The sequence below is a fragment of the Astatotilapia calliptera genome, chromosome 22 (assembly GCF_964374335.1).
Source record: "Astatotilapia calliptera chromosome 22, fAstCal68.1, whole genome shotgun sequence".
In the NCBI taxonomy this organism is placed as follows: Eukaryota; Metazoa; Chordata; class Actinopteri; order Cichliformes; family Cichlidae; genus Astatotilapia; species Astatotilapia calliptera.
The window spans coordinates 29,739,581-29,760,347 of NC_137442.1; the positions used below are offsets into that span (position 1 = coordinate 29,739,581).

General features: G+C 40.5%; 1 protein-coding gene across 1 annotated transcript; it reads right to left on the bottom strand.

Annotated features, from left to right (window-relative positions):
• Positions 1–13,409: 13,409 nt before the first annotated feature.
• On the bottom strand, positions 13,410–18,652 carry LOC113014766 (CMP-N-acetylneuraminate-beta-galactosamide-alpha-2,3-sialyltransferase 1-like). Its single transcript, XM_080296293.1, has 6 exons — positions 18,000–18,652; positions 17,712–17,908; positions 17,353–17,532; positions 16,279–16,324; positions 16,070–16,189; positions 13,410–15,520 (listed from the first exon to the last, which is right to left on the bottom strand). Exons 1-6 carry the CDS (start codon positions 18,252–18,254, stop codon positions 15,341–15,343), a joined length of 978 nt encoding a protein of 325 aa, XP_080152419.1. The 5' UTR covers positions 18,255–18,652; the 3' UTR covers positions 13,410–15,340.
• Positions 18,653–20,767: the final 2,115 nt, after the last annotated feature.

The following is a 20,767-nucleotide window of genomic DNA, read 5'->3' on the forward strand; positions in this document are numbered from 1 at the left end:
GATCAGTCTGGGGTGAAAGCATGGTTGGTGGTGGGGTCTGTTGTGTGCCCAGCCCAGAGTCGGTGAGGTCCCTGATTGGGGTGTGATACTGTAACCGCTGGCCAGTGAAGCTGGGGAACTGGGTGACCAGCTTCGACTTCACTGATGACTGTTGGTCCACTGTACTGGCGCTAGCTGTAGCCCCTTCATTCAAAAGGTGAGGCTGTGCCCTCTTTGGAGTGTCTGCAAAGTCTCTCAACATTTTCACTGTCCTGTATCTCTAATTTAGCTGCACCAGAAAATGTGTGTGGGCTACTTGTAGTATGCTTAACTGTGAGTAAGTACAATATATTTCTAGTAAAATAGAACACAACACAGATGTGTGACAACTATCATTCTATAACGCAGAAAAAAAAAAGAATTCACAAAAAAACAGCATTAAGTTACTGTCTTTTTATGTTCTCTGAGGTCTTTACAGTTTGCTGTTTAAATTTGACTTTATTATGTGTGGGTTTTTTTGTATTTTCTGAAATTACCAGTTTTCGCTCTTTAATATCTTGTGTTTTCCTTTTGTAAAGTTCACCCATGTTTAGTACATCAGATGTGGTTATAATTCATTTCCTGTTTTGTTTTATTGGTAAGTTGTCTCCTGTGTCTTGGGTCCTGTTTACCTTCCCCTGCCTTTTGAGTTTTTGCTTTAAGCAATCAGGCTCTGAGGATGATGGTACCCTGTTTTCACCACAGAGAAAGAAATCAGTCAGATTAAGTGGCTAATTCTTTTTTCTTGTGGATTTCTGCATGATTTTCTGAAAGACTATTGAATTCACATTCTCACTGCTACTGGCCAGCCCTTTGTTCCTGCGGCACCCGGTCAGCTCCTATTAAAAATGGTTCTTTTAGATTCTTAGGGCCAAAAAGACACAAGGCTCAAAGTGGTCAAACTCAAAAAATGATCTTTATTTTACATATCTGGATATGGAGACCTTTCTCATAACACACAACCCAAGGTCTGAAGCACAAAACAGGAAGGCTAGTCATTTATATAGACGTCACACACACTTTAAGTTTCGATCAAACACTCTTCTTAGTTTCACTTTTCACCTGCAAAAGCATGCTCTGCAAAAGCATGTAATTTCCTGTCAGTCCTGTCGGAACAAACTGTACTAAGAGTTGGCCCTCTCTTATCCAGAAAACAATATAATAGCAGATAAGCTTTCAGATTATATTTTTAAATTCCAACACTCCTCACCACGACAGTAACCCGGCCCTCACAGTAGTCCTCATCTAATCGCTTGTCAAGATCCCACGTTTTCTCCACACTGCCCTAAATTTTCCGGCATCACTGCTCAGTTTACCTTAATTTGACCAAGGTTGTGGTGCCTAGCCGAGTATCCGTTAGTCCCTCCACATAAAATGAGAGTCTTCAGATCTATTCCAGCCCCTCTGCCTGAGTCCCGTAGCGGCAGACCAAATCTGTCCCTGCTCCAAGAGTAAAGGTGCCTAATTCTCAGCCTGTCCCAAGTCTGAAGAGAAAGGGTGCTAGACTCCAGCCTGTCCATGCAGCCAGGACCAGGACCCTCCAGCCCTCCACTGCTTTGCCTGAACTCATTGTGTCTCCTGTAACAGTCCCCTAAGACACTGTTGCTCTGTCTGGTTTGCCACCAGAGCAATCAGAGCCAGCTGTCCCAGTGAGTTTTCTGTTCCTGCTTTTAGCTCTCCTGGAGCCTTCAACTAACCTAAACTGGCTAGCTAATTCTGTTCAGTCCCAGCAATAAGAGCAACCAGAGAGGCACAAAAGGAGCATTTAGGTGCCAAGCAGCTAAAGCCTGAACTTGAGTCTTGGGTGCCATATTCCCTGAGCCTGATCTTGTGAGTTATTGTCTCAGCTGCTTAGTTTTCTCTCCTGTTACTGTTTGTGTATTTATCGCCTCATTCTCTCCTTAGTTATTTGTCTTGTCATACTGTTTCCTGAGTGTGCTTATACTCTGTGTTACGTCCTAGTGTATCTGGTTTCACTTAAGTTTATAACATGTGTTACTAAATATTTTTAATACTCCTTGAGTGTTTTTTGTTGTTGTTGTTTTGCTTGTTTTACTATCTTGCTTCTCTTTTGAAACTGAATTTACCTTTCAGAGTCTTGTCTTGTCTTGCTGCTCAAACAACTCATCTGTCAGGCAGGCACTGCCACACTTTCATTTATTGGAAGGTTTCTGTAGAAGAGGGAGTATTTCTCAATCACAACAAAACTATAACATCAAGTTAAATATTAATACAGACGATTTTACATATGAACCAGGGTCAGGACACTGTTCCAACTTGCCGTTTTTCACATTCAGAAACATACATTCACATAAGACGAGATAATCTGCTTCAGATGCATTCTTACTGCTCAAAATGTTCTAAGTAATTGAGGAAAGCAGGAGGAAGATTACAAGACCACTCAAAAGCTGGGAATTCAGCACTCTTACCATGAACAATTCTCACACCAGCGCATTTGTTAATGGAAGTTTAAAGATCATTTAATGCCCAATTTTACTGTGTCTGGTATTTGTAATCTCACACGCAACTCGGTTGAGTATTGTCTAAAGCTCAGAGCTACAGTGAATATGTTAAAAAGGCTTAATTAATGACCACAAAATCAAAATGAGCACATCTGAACCAGTAAACGAGACCATGAATACAGAGATGGATGCTCTACACCAAGTGTGCCAGAATGAAATATTCATAGTTGACAGTGGGGATGAATAGCAAATAGGAGATATATATACAAACACGATACAAACATATGAACAAAAATAAGAGAAAGCCACACATTAGAGGACAGCTTGCAAAGTGCTTGAAAGTAGTGCAAAAAAAAGACTTTGGTCTGAATAGAGTTCGTGTGTGAGTGGCCTAAATAAGGGGGTTACTCAGTGGGATGTGGATGGATAGTGTTTATTGACAGTCCAAATAGCCCAGAGGAAGAAGATGCTTGTGAGTCTGGAGGTGTGGGACCCGATTGACCTGAGGAGCCGACTGGAGGGCATCAAGTCATGTGGTTAGCAGGATGCGAAGGGGGTGACCCTGTGATGGCCGTGGGTTTCTTGAGACAGGAGAATTTGGCAATGGCCTGATTGAGGCCAGTTGGTGAGGAAGTCTTTGATCCAGAAGCAGGTGGCAGGGGGGATCTGAAGGTGGTCCAGTATGGTTGTGAGGATATCCGGTATTTTGGTGTTGGACAGCATCCTTACCTAGCTCTACCTGTTTTCCACATTTCGCACCGCTCTGTAATGGGCGATGGTGCTAACATCCCCCGTGGACTGATACGCTCTGTAAGCAAACTGGTGGAAGTTGAGGGAGGGGGGTAGACAGTCTCTGATGTTCTGAGAACCTAATCGCTCAAAACACTTCATGAAAAAGTCTAAGATGGCGCCGGTGAGGTCGGCTGCCGTGCTGGATGCTCTGCCCCAACTTTTCCACTTTTTTTCTTTTTTCGTCACTTTTTGCTATATCTGCCATAATCTTGCATGGGCATCATGCAAAACACACAAATTCGCTACAGTAGAGACACTCTGGTTTCTATTGGTCTACAATACACAAACATTTCACCATGTTTAACTCCGGACCCAACCTGGCCAAAGGAGATCCTGAGAGAGAACAAAGGACGCGACCCTAAGCAACGGCCTCGAGGGAAACGAGCCGGCATCAGGAACAGGCTACGGGCTCGCGCACACCGCGCACACCGCGCACCCATGCCCAGTATCCTGCTAGCCAATTTTCAATCCATCGAGAACAAGCTTGATGACCTCAGAGCCAGAACTAAGTTGCAGAGAGACATTCGGGACTGCAACCTCCTCTGCTTCACCGAGACTTGGCTGAACCCAGCGATACCAGACCACACCGTGTAGGCGGCGGGGTTCTTTTCGGTTTACCGCATGGACAGGACAATGGAGTCGGGGAAGAAAAGAGGTGGTGGAGTGTGTTTGATGGTGAACAACAGATGGTGCGACAGCACAAACATCTCCCCACTCACACGCTCTTGCTCGCCCAATCTGGAACTTTTAATCGTTAAATGTCATCCTTTCTATGTCCCTCGGGAATTCACTGCGGTCATTGCCTGCACTGTTTACATTCCGCCTCACGCGGACTCGGACACTGCCTTATGTGAGCTACATGAGGCTCTCACACATCAACAAATACTTCACCAAGATGCCGCACTCATTGTTATGGGAGATTTTAACAGAGTAAATCTCAAACTCACATTTCACAACCTTCGCTAGCACATCAACTGCCCCCACCCGGGGCACTAGGACATTAGACCACTGCTACACCCCGTTCAAGAACTGTTAACTGTTAAGAAACTGGAAAATCGGACCATGCCACCATCTTCCTCATGCCTGCTTACAAACAAAGGCTAAAGCAGCAACCACCAATTAGTAGGGAGGTTGCTCGCTGAACGGACCAATCAGTGACCGCGCTGCAGGACGCACTGGATGACGCACTGGATGATGCAGACTGGGACATGTTTCGGCGCAGCTCTGATGACATCAACATGTTTACGGAAGCGGTTGTGGGATTCATCGGGAAACTAGCGGACGACACAGCAGAAAGATCTATCAACCGAACGTTTCCCAACCAGAAACCGTGGGTGGATAAAAACATCCGCGACGCTCTGAGATCTGCTGCCTACAATGAAGGGCTCGTCTCCGGTAATATGGACCTATACAAGGCTGCGTCTTACAACGTGCGCAGTGCGTCAGAAAGGCAAAGCGGAGCTACGGGGAAAAACTAGAGTCACAGCTACAACAGTGCGACTCTAGGAGCCTGTGGAAAGGACTGCAGACAATAAAGGACTATAAACGACCAGCCTCGTCAATGATGAATGCCGACGCTTCACTGGCTGATGAGCTGAACACGTTTTATGCTCGCTTCGACGCTGCGGCAATTAAAACAACAAATGGCTGCGCGCGCTCGGAGTGCACCAGTGAAGACAATGCATTCATCATCACAGAGCATGCCTTGAGGAACACCTTCAGGAGGGTGAACACCAGGAAGGCAGCAGGACCAGATGCAACCCCTGGCCGGGTCCTGAGAGCCTGCGCTGACCAGCTAGCACCGGTGTTCACGGAGATCTTCAACCTCTCCCTGGCTCTCCCTCCAACGTGCTTCAAACAGTCCATCACTGTCTCCCCCTCCATCTCACTCAGCACTGGAGCGCCTCAGGGCTGTGTTTTAAGCCCCCTGCTGTACTCACTGTACACTTATGACTGTGTAGCCACATCAGACACCACCTCCATTGTCAAGTTTGCTGACGACACTGTTGTTGTGGGCCTGATCTCCGACAATATCGAGACGGCCTACCTGGAGGAGATTAGGAACCTGGAGACCTGGTGCCAGGAGAATAACCTCCTCCTAAACGTCAGCAAGACTAAGAAGCTGATCGTGGACTTCACTACAAAGCAGCCGAGGAATTACAAGCCCCTCATCATCAGTGGCACGCCAGTGGAGAGAGTGGACAGTTTCCGATACCTGGATGTCCACATCACTCAGGACCTGTCATGGTCCTGTCACATCAACACCCTGGTTAAGAAAGCCCATCAGCGTCTTTTCTTCCTCAGAAGACTTAGAGACTTCCATCTGCCACTGAAGGTGCTCAAGAACTTTTACTCCTGCAAAATCGAGAGCATCCTGACGGGGAACATCTGCACCTGGTTTGGGAACAGCACCAAGCAGGACAGACGAGATCTGCAAAGAGTGGTGCGCTCAGCCGAACGCATCATTCAATCAGAGCTCCCTGACCTGCTGTCCATCTACACCAAGCGGTGCAAGACCAAAGCTAGGAAGATTATGATGGACCTCTCCCATCCCAACAATGGACTCTTCTCACTGTTGAAGTCTGGGAAGCGCTTCCGCTCCCTTAAGGCCAAAACAGAGAGAATGAGGAGGAGCTTCTTCCCCCAGGCTATTCGGGCCCTGAACCAGGTGTAGGACTGGACTCTCACACACATCACATCACCACACGCACTCTGGTTTTTCTTCATGCACACTTCCTATAATTTATAATCTCTTTCTGCTATTTGCACATTTTTTTACTGTAAATTTCTAAGTTAAATCTGTAAATTTTGTATAACCTGTAAATTTGTAAATACTGTAAAACCACTGTCATTTAATGGTCGGGCACTACATTGCACAGCTACAAGCATTTCACCTCATGTCATACTGTGTATGGTTGTGTGTGTGACAAATAAAATTTGAATTTGAATTTGAATTTGACTATAGGTGTGAGGGCTATGGGTCTTTAGTCATTGAGGCTGTCTATTCCAGTCTTTTGGGGGATGGGAATAATGGTGGAGGCCTTCAGACAAGTGGGAATAGTGAAGGGAATACCATGTTTACATACATACATACATTAGGGACCAAGTGAACATTTTATCCTCCACTGATTTGTTAAAAGCAGGAAAAATGGGCAAGTGTAAGGATTTGAGTGTGTGTGATAATGGCCAATGAATATGCTGGACAAGCAAGTCAGATCCATGAAACCCCCAGCTCACACCTCACAGGACCTACTATCTATCTGTTACTAACATCTTTGTGTCAGATACTGCAGCACTCTTTCAGGGGTCTAGTGGAGTCCATGCTTTGATAAGTAAAGGCTGTTCTTGCATATCAATATCAGCAATTTGATTCCCTATTGATTATCTTTATCGATTCTCATTTGATTATCATTGGCTTATGGAATCACTGGCCATTGGAAATATTTGTTTGCTAAGTGAAGATCATCCTTTTTATATCCTTTTTACAGTCATGTGCAGTAGCGATTGCCCGGGGCGGCATCGTGGTGGGGGGCGGCATCACGGACATCGGCAAAAAAAAAAAATGCTCATACTCATGCTGCCCCGACGTCATGCCAGCGCATATTGGGAATGGCATAGGCCCCGATCGGTTTTCTATCGCCCATTTGCTGGGAGTAAGGGCTCCCTTCGTTTGCAAGGTGCGCCTGCTGCTTGCGGCGCAGAGAGGAGAGGGCGTGGCGACGGGGGATTCTCTGACCGGCTGGAGCGGCATCTAAAAACCAACTCGCAAAATAAAACAAAATAAAAACAAACCAACAAAAACGAAAACACCAGACATTATGATACAGACTTATAATTTGCACCAATGTTTTTTCGAAATTCTATACACGAAAAGTGAGCGCGAGAGCCCTCGGTGCACCTGCTCGCTGCTGAAGTCAAAGTAAACTTTATTGTCATCTCCGCTACATACAGTCCAGTATATAGAGACACGAGACGACGAGGCTCCAGTTACAGCAGTGCAAGTAAACAAACAATATATATAAGAAGAGTAAGAAAATAAATATACACTTTAGGACTAGGGGTAAAGGGATCAATAACAATTTAAAATTTACAGTTTGATGATTTAAAGCAGGGGTCGGCAACACTGGGCACCCGTGCCACAGTTGGCACGCGAAGGGTTAAGTGATGGCACGACCATAGCTGGACTGGCCATTGGGCATTATTTTGGTCGGTGGCCGATGATTTTTTTTTTTTTTTTTTTTTTTTTTTGTAATAGTATATAATGAAAGTGGTGGATTGGCCAGATGCTGGTCGGTGTGTAAAAAACGAACTCAGTTGTTTGGTGGTGGCTAAGCTTCCACAGATTCAGTAATATTAATAAGTGGTGGATGCCAGCAGGTGGATGAGAGAAAGGGGAGGCAAGAGGAGAGACCCGAGGCAGCCGCCGTTCCGAGTGTCAGGTGAACTGAACTTCAGGTAAGAAGTTATGACCTGCAGTCTATCTGGGTCAGATATAATGGATTGGATTTATATAGCGCTTTTCAAGGCAGCCAAAGCGCTTTACAATGCCACTATTCATTTACTCTCGCATTCACACACTGGTGGAGGCAAGCTACGATTGTAGCCACAGCTGCCCTGGGGCAGACTGACAGAAGTGAGGCTGCCATATCGCGCCATCGGCCCCTCTGGCCAACACCAGTAGGCGGTAGGTGAAGTGTCTTGCCCAAGGACACAAGACCAGGACAGAGAGTACGGGTATCGAACCGGCGACCTTCCGGATCGAACCATCTGTAACCTTTCGGTTACAGATGCGCTTCCCAACACCCTGCGTGTAACTGTTCATATAGAGCGTTATTAGATTTATTGCTAATGCAATCATATGGCACAGTGACTTCTGAGGAAATTTTAAATGGCACTCGTCATCAGAAAGGTTGCCTACCCCTGATTTAAAGTCTCGCACACAACCCGTCAAAAGGGGAGGGGGGGCCTGCTGCTTCCAAGTAGAGCACATTTCATTTATAATGTTGTAAATCCAATACCATTATGTATTCATGATTTGAATCCTGGGTTGTGTGAAATCTCAGAAATGCACCCTAGACAAAGTGAATCTATGAACTAAGGTGTAGATTATGGTGTTAGATCAGCGGTCCCCAACCCCCGGGCCTCGGACCGGTACCGGTCCGTGAATCGTTTGAGAAAGTTGAGGCTCAGGTGTGAAATGTATGGTTTTCAGGGTTGTTATCGGTTTTCAGCGTTATTTTGTCATCATTTTTATCGTTAACTCAGTTTTCCTGGGTCTTTTCATGTGTGTTATGAATAAATCTTATTTTTTTCGATACCGGTACTAGTTTTATTTTGTAGTATTTATCCGCGACACCTTAAAGGCCGGTCCATGAAAATATTGTCGGGCATAAACCGGTCCGTGGCGCAAAAAAGGTTGGAGACCGCTGTGTTAGATTATGTTGTGGTGATCCTCGGGTTGAGGGATGGGTACTGGAGTGCAAAATTAAAACCAATGGAAGATGGACAAGAAAAGTTCAAAGCCATCAGGTACTCAGTTTAGAAAAATACGGAGCCCCGCAAGGGACATGGGAGGGGAAAAAAATTAAGAAAAGAATTAAGAAGGACTTTTGCGAGATCTCGCAAAACAAACTCGGGATCTCGCATAACTTTTGCCACAGGGAGTGTTCGCCCAGGGCGCCAAACAGGCTAGGACCGCCACTGTTCATGTGTCTTCATTGTTTGACTCTAAGGGCGTGTTCGGAATGTTTGTCATTCCGTAATGCGTTTCTACTTGCTCTGAGTCAACTAACGAAATGATAGTTTTACTTCCTCCGAATCGTTTAACCTAAGGTTTCTCAGATCAAATTTTATTAAGGTGCAGTTTTTTCAGATCATTTAATTACAAACAATACAAATATAATGACTCAATATATTTGGTCATTTCAAAAGTAATATCAGTTTTATCTTTCCATAGCGCCTTTCACAAGTATCTGTGACAGAGTGGTGACCTGAGTGTTTTGACCTGTGACCGCTGAGATAGGCTCCAGTTCAAACGCAACAAAAGAGAATGGATGGAAGATGAAGGACGTCTGACTTCAAACAGCATTGATGATTCTGTCTAAGTGGGAAAACTGGATTATCTGTTGGCACACAGATGATTTTACTTATTTGCTCACGTGAAGAACAGATTTTTTTAAAGAGCTTTGTAAAGTGTAATATATCTTGTTATGTGGTGTGAAATATTTTCACTGTCTCTGGTGACTGTTTATGCATCTGTGTCTCAGTGAGTGCTTTTCATTAAGCTAATGCTGCTTCATCTTAGCTTCTCCTGAGTAAGGGATGAGTGAGTGTTAGGAGAAAGGATATAATTGTTTTTCACCATACACTCCTTCAACAGCCTCTTCTTTTCTTCTTGAGATCCATCAAGAGGTACGGATATAAATGTACGCCGGGCTGGATGTGGCTTGCGGGCCATGAGTTTGACACATGTGCTCTACCTAATCACATGAGCCAAGGTGTGAAGTTTCAGGTGAGCTCGTCATTGCTGGATATTCAGTGTTGAGAGTGTTATGGAAAATATTGAATAAAACTGCAAACAACAGGCATGCGTGGCTTTTGAAGTGAGGTTTATTAAAAAAAGAAAAGAAAAACACTGCAGTGGAGAAAAATGTTCAGATCACACACCTAACCCGTTATACTTCCCAAACAAAGAACGTTTCACAGCAGATCAATTATTAACAGATCCTTATCTCTTCAGTCTAGGAACAGTTCCGACCAACCGTCATCTCATCTGCAACAGGATGTCCAGAGCCCTCAAGAGGAAAATGAGTCTGCTGTGAAGGTGCAATAAAACTTGGACCCCACTTTTGATCACATTCCACATGCATACAACTGATGCCAAGAGTGAGCTTTCTATACTGAGTACAAAAGTGTTACTACTATTACTAAAGTAAATCAATTAATACATAAACTAAAGAAATTTACAGTACAAGAGTCTGCAGCCTCCAAAACAAAACCATCTTCAACCGATCCAAGGGCTGTGTGGTGCTCCAGCAAAAAAAAAAAAAAAAAAACTAACAGCAGTGATTAATCAACACTTATTCAGATGTTACAAATGCAATCACACAAAAATGTCTCAACCATTAATCAGTTAAATGACTAATTGGTTGTCTGGTTTTAAGCCTAATCCTTTTTATTTGTTCTAGATGTGAATCTCTTGAGTTTCGTGAACCTTGGTTGGATGAAGGATGAGCTCAAAAGAGGCTGTCCAGTGTTTGCCAATGTCCCATAAAAAGGGAAAAACTGTAGCCTGCTCTTTCAGGCCAGCAGTCTTTGGTCAGACATTAGTTTGCCTCTTCTGACTCAGACTTTTTACTGTTATGTATTATGTTGTTGTTATCTGGCCAAGAACTTCCATGAAAAAGCCAAATACAAGCACTTCTTCAAAAGGCAAATGGCAAGTCTAAATATTACCAGTTTACCTCACAAATGCCCTTATTGTGGTTTTTGAGTTCATACTGGGGAGACATTTGCAAAAATCATTTCACTTTATTGTTGTGAAAATATTGAATGACTGATGAATTGGTAGATACATTCATTTATTGATTCATAAATCCATTCCTTGTTTAATTTCTGAGCTCTGCTTGAAATACTGCATTTGAAAATGCCTGTCACAACAGAAAACATAATCAACTTCATGTGCTCTGTTTGGTTCTATTCTGTAACTTGATAATGATCACTTACATAATGAGCAAGTTTTAAATATAATAGGTATGGCATCGACTGGGGAGCAGGACCATGGAGTTTTTTGTTTTTGTTTCCATTTTATCTTATTTTTACATTTTATTTTCTCTGTGGAATTGGCTTGAGGAACTGTCCAGTTTCATTTGTACACAAACCTTTTTTTTATTCATTTAATTATTTATTTATTTATTTATTTATTCATATGTAGCTAACAGAAAGAAAATGTTAAAACCTTTATAGATTTTCAGAAAATTAAGAACTGTCAAGTTAGTCTAAAGAATGACTCAACAAACTATATTATATATATATATGTTAAAACACACTTTTTTTGCTTAAGAGCATTTTATTTACCCTTGTTATTCTGTTTGAGTAGATTTGAATGGGTGATCCTTTTCACACTGATAAGTGGTTAATGAGTTCTTAAGGCCACTTAAGAGATTATTTTTGTAAAAGTTGTAATATTTAAATATTTGGTGACTAAACAAATAAATGGAACATATTGGTGGGTCATTAATTTGACAAGAGGTCTACAGATCATTTAAAAAGTTGGGTAATCTTTGTTACATTGCAAACAATTATATACTTAAATGCGAGCATGCTGCTGCTCACTGTAAAGTACATTGCCAAATTCAGTGATCCCACACCAAACTGATAAAATTACCATTTGCTGTGTGTGCTTCTAGAATACAAAAAATACAAAGCCAAAAAAGTCTTAATACTTTATACAATATATATATATATATATATATATATATATATATATATATATATATATATATATATATATATATATATATATATACAGTGGGGCAAAAAAGTATTTAGTCAGCCACCGATTGTGCAAGTTCCCCCACCTAAAATGATGACAGAGGTCAGTAATTTGCACCAGAGGTACACTTCAACTGTGAGAGACAGAATGTGAAAAAAAAAATCCATGAATCCACATGGTAGGATTTGTAAAGAATTTATTCGTAAATCAGGGTGGAAAATAAGTATTTGGTCAATAACAAAAATACAACTCAATACTTTGTAACATAACCTTTGTTGGCAATAACAGAGGTCAAACGTTTACTATAGGTCTTTACCAGGTTTGCACACACAGTAGCTGGTATTTTGGCCCATTCCTCCATGCAGATCTTCTCGAGAGCAGTGATGTTTTGGGGCTGTCGCCGAGCAACACGGACTTTCAACTCCCGCCACAGATTTTCTATGGGGTTGAGGTCTGGAGACTGGCTAGGCCACTCCAGGACTTTCAAATGCTTCTTACGGAGCCACTCCTTTGTTGCCCGGGCGGTGTGTTTTGGATCATTGTCATGTTGGGAGACCCAGCCTCGTTTCATCTTCAAAGTTCTCACTGATGGAAGGAGGTTTTGGCTCAAAATCTCACGATACATGGCCCCATTCATTCTGTCCTTAACACGGATCAGTCGTCCTGTCCCCTTGGCAGAAAAACAGCCCCATAGCATGATGTTTCCACCCCCATGCTTCACAGTAGGTATGGTGTTCTTGGGATGCAACTCAGTATTCTTCTTCCTCCAAACACGACGAGTTGAGTTTATACCAAAAAGTTCTACTTTGGTTTCATCTGACCACATGACATTCTCCCAATCCTCTGCTGTATCATCCATGTGCTCTCTGGCAAACTTCAGACGGGCCTGGACATGCACTGGCTTCAGCAGCGGAACACGTCTGGCACTGCGGGATTTGATTCCCTGCCGTTGTAGTGTGTTACTGATGGTGACCTTTGTTACTTTGGTCCCAGCTCTCTGCAGGTCATTCACCAGGTCCCCCCGTGTGGTTCTGGGATCTTTGCTCACCGTTCTCATGATCATTTTGACCCCACGGGATGAGATCTTGCGTGGAGCCCCAGATGGAGGGAGATTATCAGTGGTCTTGTATGTCTTCCATTTTCTGATGATTGCTCCCACAGTTGATTTCTTCACACCAAGCTGCTTGCCTATTGTAGATTCACTCTTCCCAGTCTGGTGCAGGTCTACAATACTTTTCCTGGTGTCCTTCGAAAGCTCTTTGGTCTTGGCCATGGCGGAGTTTGGAGTCTGACTGTTTGAGGCTGTGGACAGGTGTCTTTTATACAGATGATGAGTTCAAACAGGTGCCATTCATACAGGTAACGAGTGGGGGACAGAAAAGCGTCTTACAGAAGACGTTACAGGTCTGTGAGAGCCAGAGATTTTCCTTGTTTGAGGTGACCAAATACTTATTTTCCACCCTAATTTACGAATAAATTCTTTACAAATCCTACCATGTGAATTCATGGATTTTTTTTTCACATTCTGTCTCTCACAGTTGAAGTGTACCTCTGGTGCAAATTACTGACCTCTGTCATCATTTTAAGTGGGGGAACTTGCACAATCGGTGGCTGACTAAATACTTTTTTGCCCCACTGTATATATACATACACATATATATAGCAGGAATGCACTCCAGGTGCAAGAGCAAAACACAAATTCACCAATAAGTGCTCTTTGGTTTGACAAACCATGCTTCTCTGTCTGGAAATTTGATAGATGAGTCAGATCAGATGAGCTAATACTTTTGGCAATGTAGTGCACATTTCTGCTGACCAGCTGTTTATGTCCTACATAATTTTCAAATATTTTTTTAACATAGTTACAAATATCTGATTTCTAAATGCTCAATGTTCAAATGTTAGATCATAAAAGGTAAGCATTTTTTTCAAATGCTATAATATATTATTTCTCCCATAATCATTAAAAAAAGCAATAAAGTTAAATTATTACAACCCTATATAAAATGTGGATCTGAAAGGATGCAAATGCCCATTTTTAGATATGAGAAAGAGGTGATGAATGATGAATGGAAAAAATGCATTTCAGAAATATTCAAAACATCACTTTTAAAATCAAACTCGAAACCAAAGGTGGCAACTTCAACATGAAATGAACTGTTAAGCTGCTTAGGAAAGCAAATTGTCCCTGGGTTATCTGGATACAGTTTACCTTTCTTCCTTTCTCTCTCTCTCCTCTACCAGTGTGAGTGTGTGTTTGTGTGTGTTGTACTGCCTGAGGACAGTAACCTTTGTGTTAGTAACCTGCAGCTTGCAAGCCAAGGGTTAGAATTGAGGCTTAACTGTAACCATATTAATACACATACTATATGTGTTATTTTGTCCTCTCCCAAAAATACATAAAACTACAACAACAACAACAAAAAAACACTGTTTACAATGGATAGTCAGGAATGCACTCCAGGTGTCCAGCAAAACATACATTCACTAATAAGTGCTACGTGGTGTACCCTTTTACATTTTATTTGATGTGGTGGTTATGGCAGCAGTAGTAGGAACAAAATTAGGTTGTCAGAAAAATGCTGATATATCCATACTATCCTTACTAGAAATCATGATCATGTCTAACCACAATGCTTTTGTGACAATAATTAATATTTGATTGGAACATCTGCCCACATGTGAGTGATAGATGTAGTGGTTTTGAATGACAGCAACATCAGGAAGAAGGAAAACGAGAAGCTTGAGAAATACCAAGGGCTCAGAGAAGAGCCCGAGAAGATGTGGAGAGTGAAGGTAACAGTGGTCCCAGTAGTAATTGGAGCACTCGGTGCGGTGACTCCCAGGCCAGGCGAGTGGCTCCAGCAAATCCGAGGAATAACATCGGAGATCTCTGTCCAGAAGAGCGCACTCCTAGGAACAGCTAAGATACTGCGCAGGACCCTCAAACTCCCAGGCCTCTGGTAGAGGACCCGAGCTTGAACGAAAAGACTGCCTGCCTCTGTTTGTGTTTGTGTGTTTGAGTCCTTCCTACTCTGAGAGTATGACAGCTCTCCACTTGCATAATAACAATAACACAAGTTTAAGGAGATCAACCCTGTAAAATTCTACAAATCTAAATATTTGCTGACTGTATTAGAAAATGCTGACAATATTCATTACATGAATTAAACACCCTCTATGTTATAAGTTACTTTACTGCACCATTTTCCTTTTCATGCAACCAGCTTACTTTAACTAAGAATAATAATGCTGTTGTCTGTCTTCTTGTAATTCTGCCAACTCGTAAGAAAATACTTCATTTCTTAAGAACCATAGATGTTAGAAACTACTAAAGAGTATAACCCCTGGGTACATTTTTTACATGGTTAATTTAAGCTATGGTTTAGGGGGGGAAACTACCAAAATGTCACATATCCAAAGACTTCTTTAACGTAACCCCTTTCATGATTACTAGTCCTTCCTAAAGATTCCCAATATCAGTTTCAGTTAGGAGGGTTAGGAAATTACTATAGTTGTAGATACACATCCATTTGGCTTTCAGTTCTTTCCCCACTGAGTGTATGGCATTCAATCACATTTTTTTCATTAGGCCTTCATAGAACTTAATTTTTTGTTGCTGAGCTAGTTGCTGGATGATGTTATACTCATAATTTCCAGGATGTACTCCAGTTCTTAACCTTTTGTTTGTGAGTATTTCCCAGTAGTGACTCCAGTTTCCATCACTGTCAGCGCCATAACCAAACACATTAACCTAGGAAGACAAAAAATGAACATATGAATGAATGGGAAACAAATGCATGAACAAAATGTCCCTTTTTTAACTAAAATCCAAACAATGGCTGCTGAAAAATGAAATGAACAGTTGGACAGCGACCTGAGCACTAAATGGAAACACTATGATTATACCATGAGTATACAATGACAAAACCTCTTATTGAGAGGTTTAGCTAAAAAGCTTTCCATGAAGGAATGTCTTCTAGATTGTAGTCTAGTCAATTTAAGAAGGGGACACATCAGAAATACTTGCAACAGCTTTCACTTTCATAGGGCATGTGAACTGAAATTTAACCATTCACAGATTAAACCAGAGTTTTTTAATCAAGTGGTACTGGTGGGTAAACCTGCTCTGATCTTCACCAAAGACATTTTGAACTTTTGAAATGCACATCTATTTAGGAGAGCAATATAAGAACAAAAGAACAAATTAGCAAAGACTCAAATGGACCAGCTTGTATGACAATAAAAATCATATTTTATTTTGTACGTCTGGCACTTCGGAGACTGAAAACTTTGTACTTACCTCATCACAAATGTGAAGTGCAAGAATCAAAGCCATAAAGCCAGTGGATGGATAACGTCTCTTATTTCCAAGCCAAACCTCATGTACATATTTCATAAAAGCTGGATTTACCACCATGACCTGTTAGAAATTAGAATGAGCCTTTAAACATCTTTTATTTTTAAATATTACCATTGCCACCAGGAAGCTTTGCCATTGACGCTACTCACCAAATCCTTGTTAGTTTTGATCTTTGATTTCACTGGCATATATGACCTGTTGGAAACAGCATGACATTGAAAAATATGAAGTAGGTGTTTAACAAAAACAAAGCTAAAAAAGGCATGGTCCGTCTTGAACATGGAGAAGGATCAGAGTAATGGTTTGATACAGAAATTCACCTTATATCACCTCACACTACATCCATCAGCCAAATACTTTTAATCTGCGTACATGTTGAATTCATGCAGTGGCATTCTATTTTTGCATTTGATGTAAATTCTGTGCTGCAAGACAATCTAGGGGAAATCTTTTGAGATACTTTGCTTAGTAGCAGGTGTCGGTAATTTTAGCAGCTGGGAGAGAAGAAGGTAGTGTATGCTGACTGTAACATCTAAACCTAAGAGTGTTATTTTTTCTTTTAATGGGGTGGCATTGGTGGGACCAAGAAGAAAGCTGGGCAAGCTCAGATGAAATCAGAATATTTTATCTGAAACAAAATAAAGTACAAAATGATTGAATGATTGAATGTATGATTTTCATGTGCCCAAATTAGTGGCTGCACAACTGCCTAAAAATGGTTCACATAAAATAACTTTTCAACAAGCATTAAGAGTCTTTATTTAATTTTTTTATTTTTAATTTATATATAGTCACAATCCTAAGAACAGTACAAAAGCATACTTAAATGAACTACAGTAAGATGAGTTGTTATGAGGACACTTCATCTGTCTGCATGTTGCATAAAAATGTAGTCATAGTATGATTTCAGGATAATCAGTTTGTAGTGAGCTTATTAAGAAGGTGCCATCATTTGAAGTCTGTCTTCGTGGAATACATTACAGAAAGACTTTGAGCTCTCTCGCTTAACTGATTTTGCTTGTAGATTTAAAAGACGTCCCAGTGCTGATTTTCATCACTGGGAACTTGATCTTAATGAGGCAGATTTTGCTATTTTATTTTTTCTATTTTATTATTTTCATTTAATTATGTTGTCTAAAACAGGTCTCTTGTAAATGAGACACTGAGTCTCGTTAAATAAATGTCAAATACATGTGCATGTAGCCCTGAAAAAGAGAACTCACCTTCCAGTAAACCCTGTTGTAGAGGCATTAATGAGCCACTCAAAGTCCTGTATCTTAAAGGGAAACAGTACAAAATGGGTGTTGTCATCCAAATCCACAGCACTCTCTGGATACATGACACGATGAGTTGTCTTGTTTCCAACGTCTTTTTCAAAGCCTCTGGTAATACCAGTGTTCATTCTAAACAGCACAAAGGGATATATTTCACATCAGTTTGGATCTTTTGTGTAGGAGGGGATATTTCACTGCATTTCACTGCATATCTAAGCATTTCACTGCATATCGTACTGTGTACGTGACAAATAAAATTTGAATTTGAATTTAATGGTAAAGAAAAATTGCTTTAGCTTAGAAAGTACCTTATGACAACTTCATGTAAATCTATCAGCGGTCCATAATGCGATCTCCTTAAATTACCAGAATTACCCACCACAGCACAAGTCCTGCAGTGGTCATATTTGGGTTGTATAACATCTGGATTCTGTGGGAAGATCTGAAACAAGTTGGCCACTGTTGTTTCATAAACTCTGAAGCTACGGCTTTCAGCCTGCAAATCCTGTCAGACATTTCAAATAAACTTTGTTGTTAGACCAAATGAGCTGGAGGGGTGTGTGTAAAAATGTCATCCTTTCCTGGTGACTACTTACCTTCCACCAGTTGAATTCATTCTGTGAGAGGTTTAAGTTTGCAGTCAAAAATGGTTGAACACTTCTATTCGATCGATCCAGAAGCAACTGCTTATCCTCTGATAAACATTTTATGCAAGCACACAGCTTTTGGTTCACAGCATAATGAGTCAATTGGTAGCCCGTTTTGAAATACACACCAATACCAGTGAAAAACAGCAGGAAAACAAGTACCTTAAATTTTGAAATCATTCTAGATGTGCGACCAGGAAACATTACCAATCTGCAGACAGAGTGTGTGGAGATACACACAAGTTATGCTCACAACAAGAAAAGACGTCATATAATGCTTATATAATATATATCCATATTGTGCAAAACGAACGATATAGTCCTGCAAGGATAAGTCTTAACTTAATTGCCACTTATACAAACCCATTAAAAACTAAACAAATAAATAAAGAAGTCATGTTTATTTTCAGGAAAGTAAACATTTGGCTACATACAACGTCATCTGTTTTATGTGATATTTGTATTCACTCATAAGAAAATAAAGAAAATAACATCAGCAAAAATTAAGCTTTTTTTACCGCATCATTTGTAATAATATGATACTTACCCGGTCTGCGAGGAAATCCCTTTCTGGTCTAGTTTTATGAAATACAAGTACAAAAGTCGCGTAGACTCACTATCGGTGACAACCTTTTCACCGTGTCACTCACAGGTAACTAACATGACATCAATACACGTTTGCTACCCGAGAACGCGATGCCTTCGTCTCTGACAAAGGTGTGGAGAGGTGTGGTTTGTGCGGATTTCCTCACGTTCCCATGTTCGCGTTTGGAAACCGACCTGCAGACTATCAAGTCCTCCACAAAACCTTACTTTGTTCAACTTTGTCCTAATGTGACTGTTTTCGCTTATAGAGAATCCTAACGGCTTTAAAGGTGTAAATAATCACAATATGAGCTCTGTTTATATCCAGTTTATTCACTGAGACAACACACAGCGATTAATAAACAATTATACAGTATCAATTTTCATTTTAAAAAGCCGAAGCAGACCGCGCGCGCGCATGCTCTCCATTTCACTCTTCGCTGGGGGAAAAAACAAAAACAACAACATGTTAAATATGAATCCACATGGTTAGGATCTCTGCAACTTAGCTATGCTTCTGTCACGTAATAAATGTGGACAAAGTTTGTGTTTTTTCCCAATTATGAAGCGTATTCGTATATATTACTTACCTTAACATTTGAATGAGAGTTGCTGTTGTCTCTCCTCAGAAAAAGGTAGATTAGAATAGGGCTGGGTGCCACATGAGTTGGTTGCCACATGCTTGTTACTGCCACATTAGAGCACACAGTCAAATTCTGTTGACATCACACATTTAAATATAAAGAAAACAAAATTGATTATTTTTGGCACTAGACAAATGAAAAATGTATCTAAAATCAGGGTTAATGGAATTGAAATTGAAAGAGTGAATGAAAATAAATTTCTTGGAGTGATAATTGATGATAAGCTGAGTTGGAAGTCTCATATAAACCATGTGAAAACAAAAATGTCAAAAACCATTGCTATTCTCTATAAAACAAAGCATGTCCTGAACAAAAAATCATTATACACACTTTATTGTACTCTGTTGCTTCCATATATGACTTACTGTCTGGAGATATGGGGTAATGCATATAAAACAAATACTCTTCCTATTTTCAAGTTACAAAAAAGAGCTATAAGAATTATAAATCAATCAAACTATATAGAACCAACTAACATTTTGTTTATTAATCTGAATACCCTGAAATTTTATGATTTAGTTGAATATAAAATGGCACAGATAATGTATAAAGCACAAAATAACTTGCTTTGCCACAGTACTCAGAAGCTGTTTAAAGTCAGAGAGAGTCAATAAGACTTAAGGGGAACAGATTTCTTTAAAAAAAACAAGATGAGGACAAATATAAAGCAGAGATGTGTTTCTGTTAGAGGAGTTAACCTGTGGAATAGTTATGACAGTGATTTAAAAAGGTGTAGTTCATTTTCCTTGTTTAAAAGTATGTTTAAAAATAGAGTATTAGAAAAATATATATATCAAGAATGAAAAGAGCAAAAAAAAAAAAACCCTCTTGATTCTTTTGCTTTGCTGTAGTTACTTATCTAAGGTGGAAAGTTTTTTTTTCTTGTTTGTTTGTTTGTTTGTTTTGTTTTTGCTTTGTTTTATTATTTGCTTCGAGCCCTGTGTACAGGAGCGGCATACAAAAAGATCTTTTGTTAAAAGGGTTGGCGTAATAAGCAAATGCTTCAGCCAATACCTTTTGATTAGCCTTGTCTCATGCTTTCTTGCTTTGTGGTAGATCTTTGTTCTGTATTCACTGAGATATTTGAATGCTAATCAATAAAATCAAAATCAAATCAAATCATAAATCATTTGATCTATCAATCTGTCCATTTTGCAGACACACACAAAACTTTGCGGTGAGGAAGTATTTTGCCATTCCCATGAGTCAGAGTAATTTTTTGTCCCATTGTTCTTTTTGTATTAAAATCTCACACAATATTATTCATTTAAACAAATGAATGGTGGTCCTGTGTTGTTGTTGTTGTTGTTGTTGCAGACAACAACAGCACATACATTTACATACATTTGTCATAATTTGTGACTTGTATGACTCTGAGTCAGGGTTGCTACATCAAGACTAGAGACCTTAAAATGGAGATCCCCAAAATTTTCTATATCTTGGTCATAGTCAAGACTAAAAATGTTCTGAGTCAGGCTGATATTAATG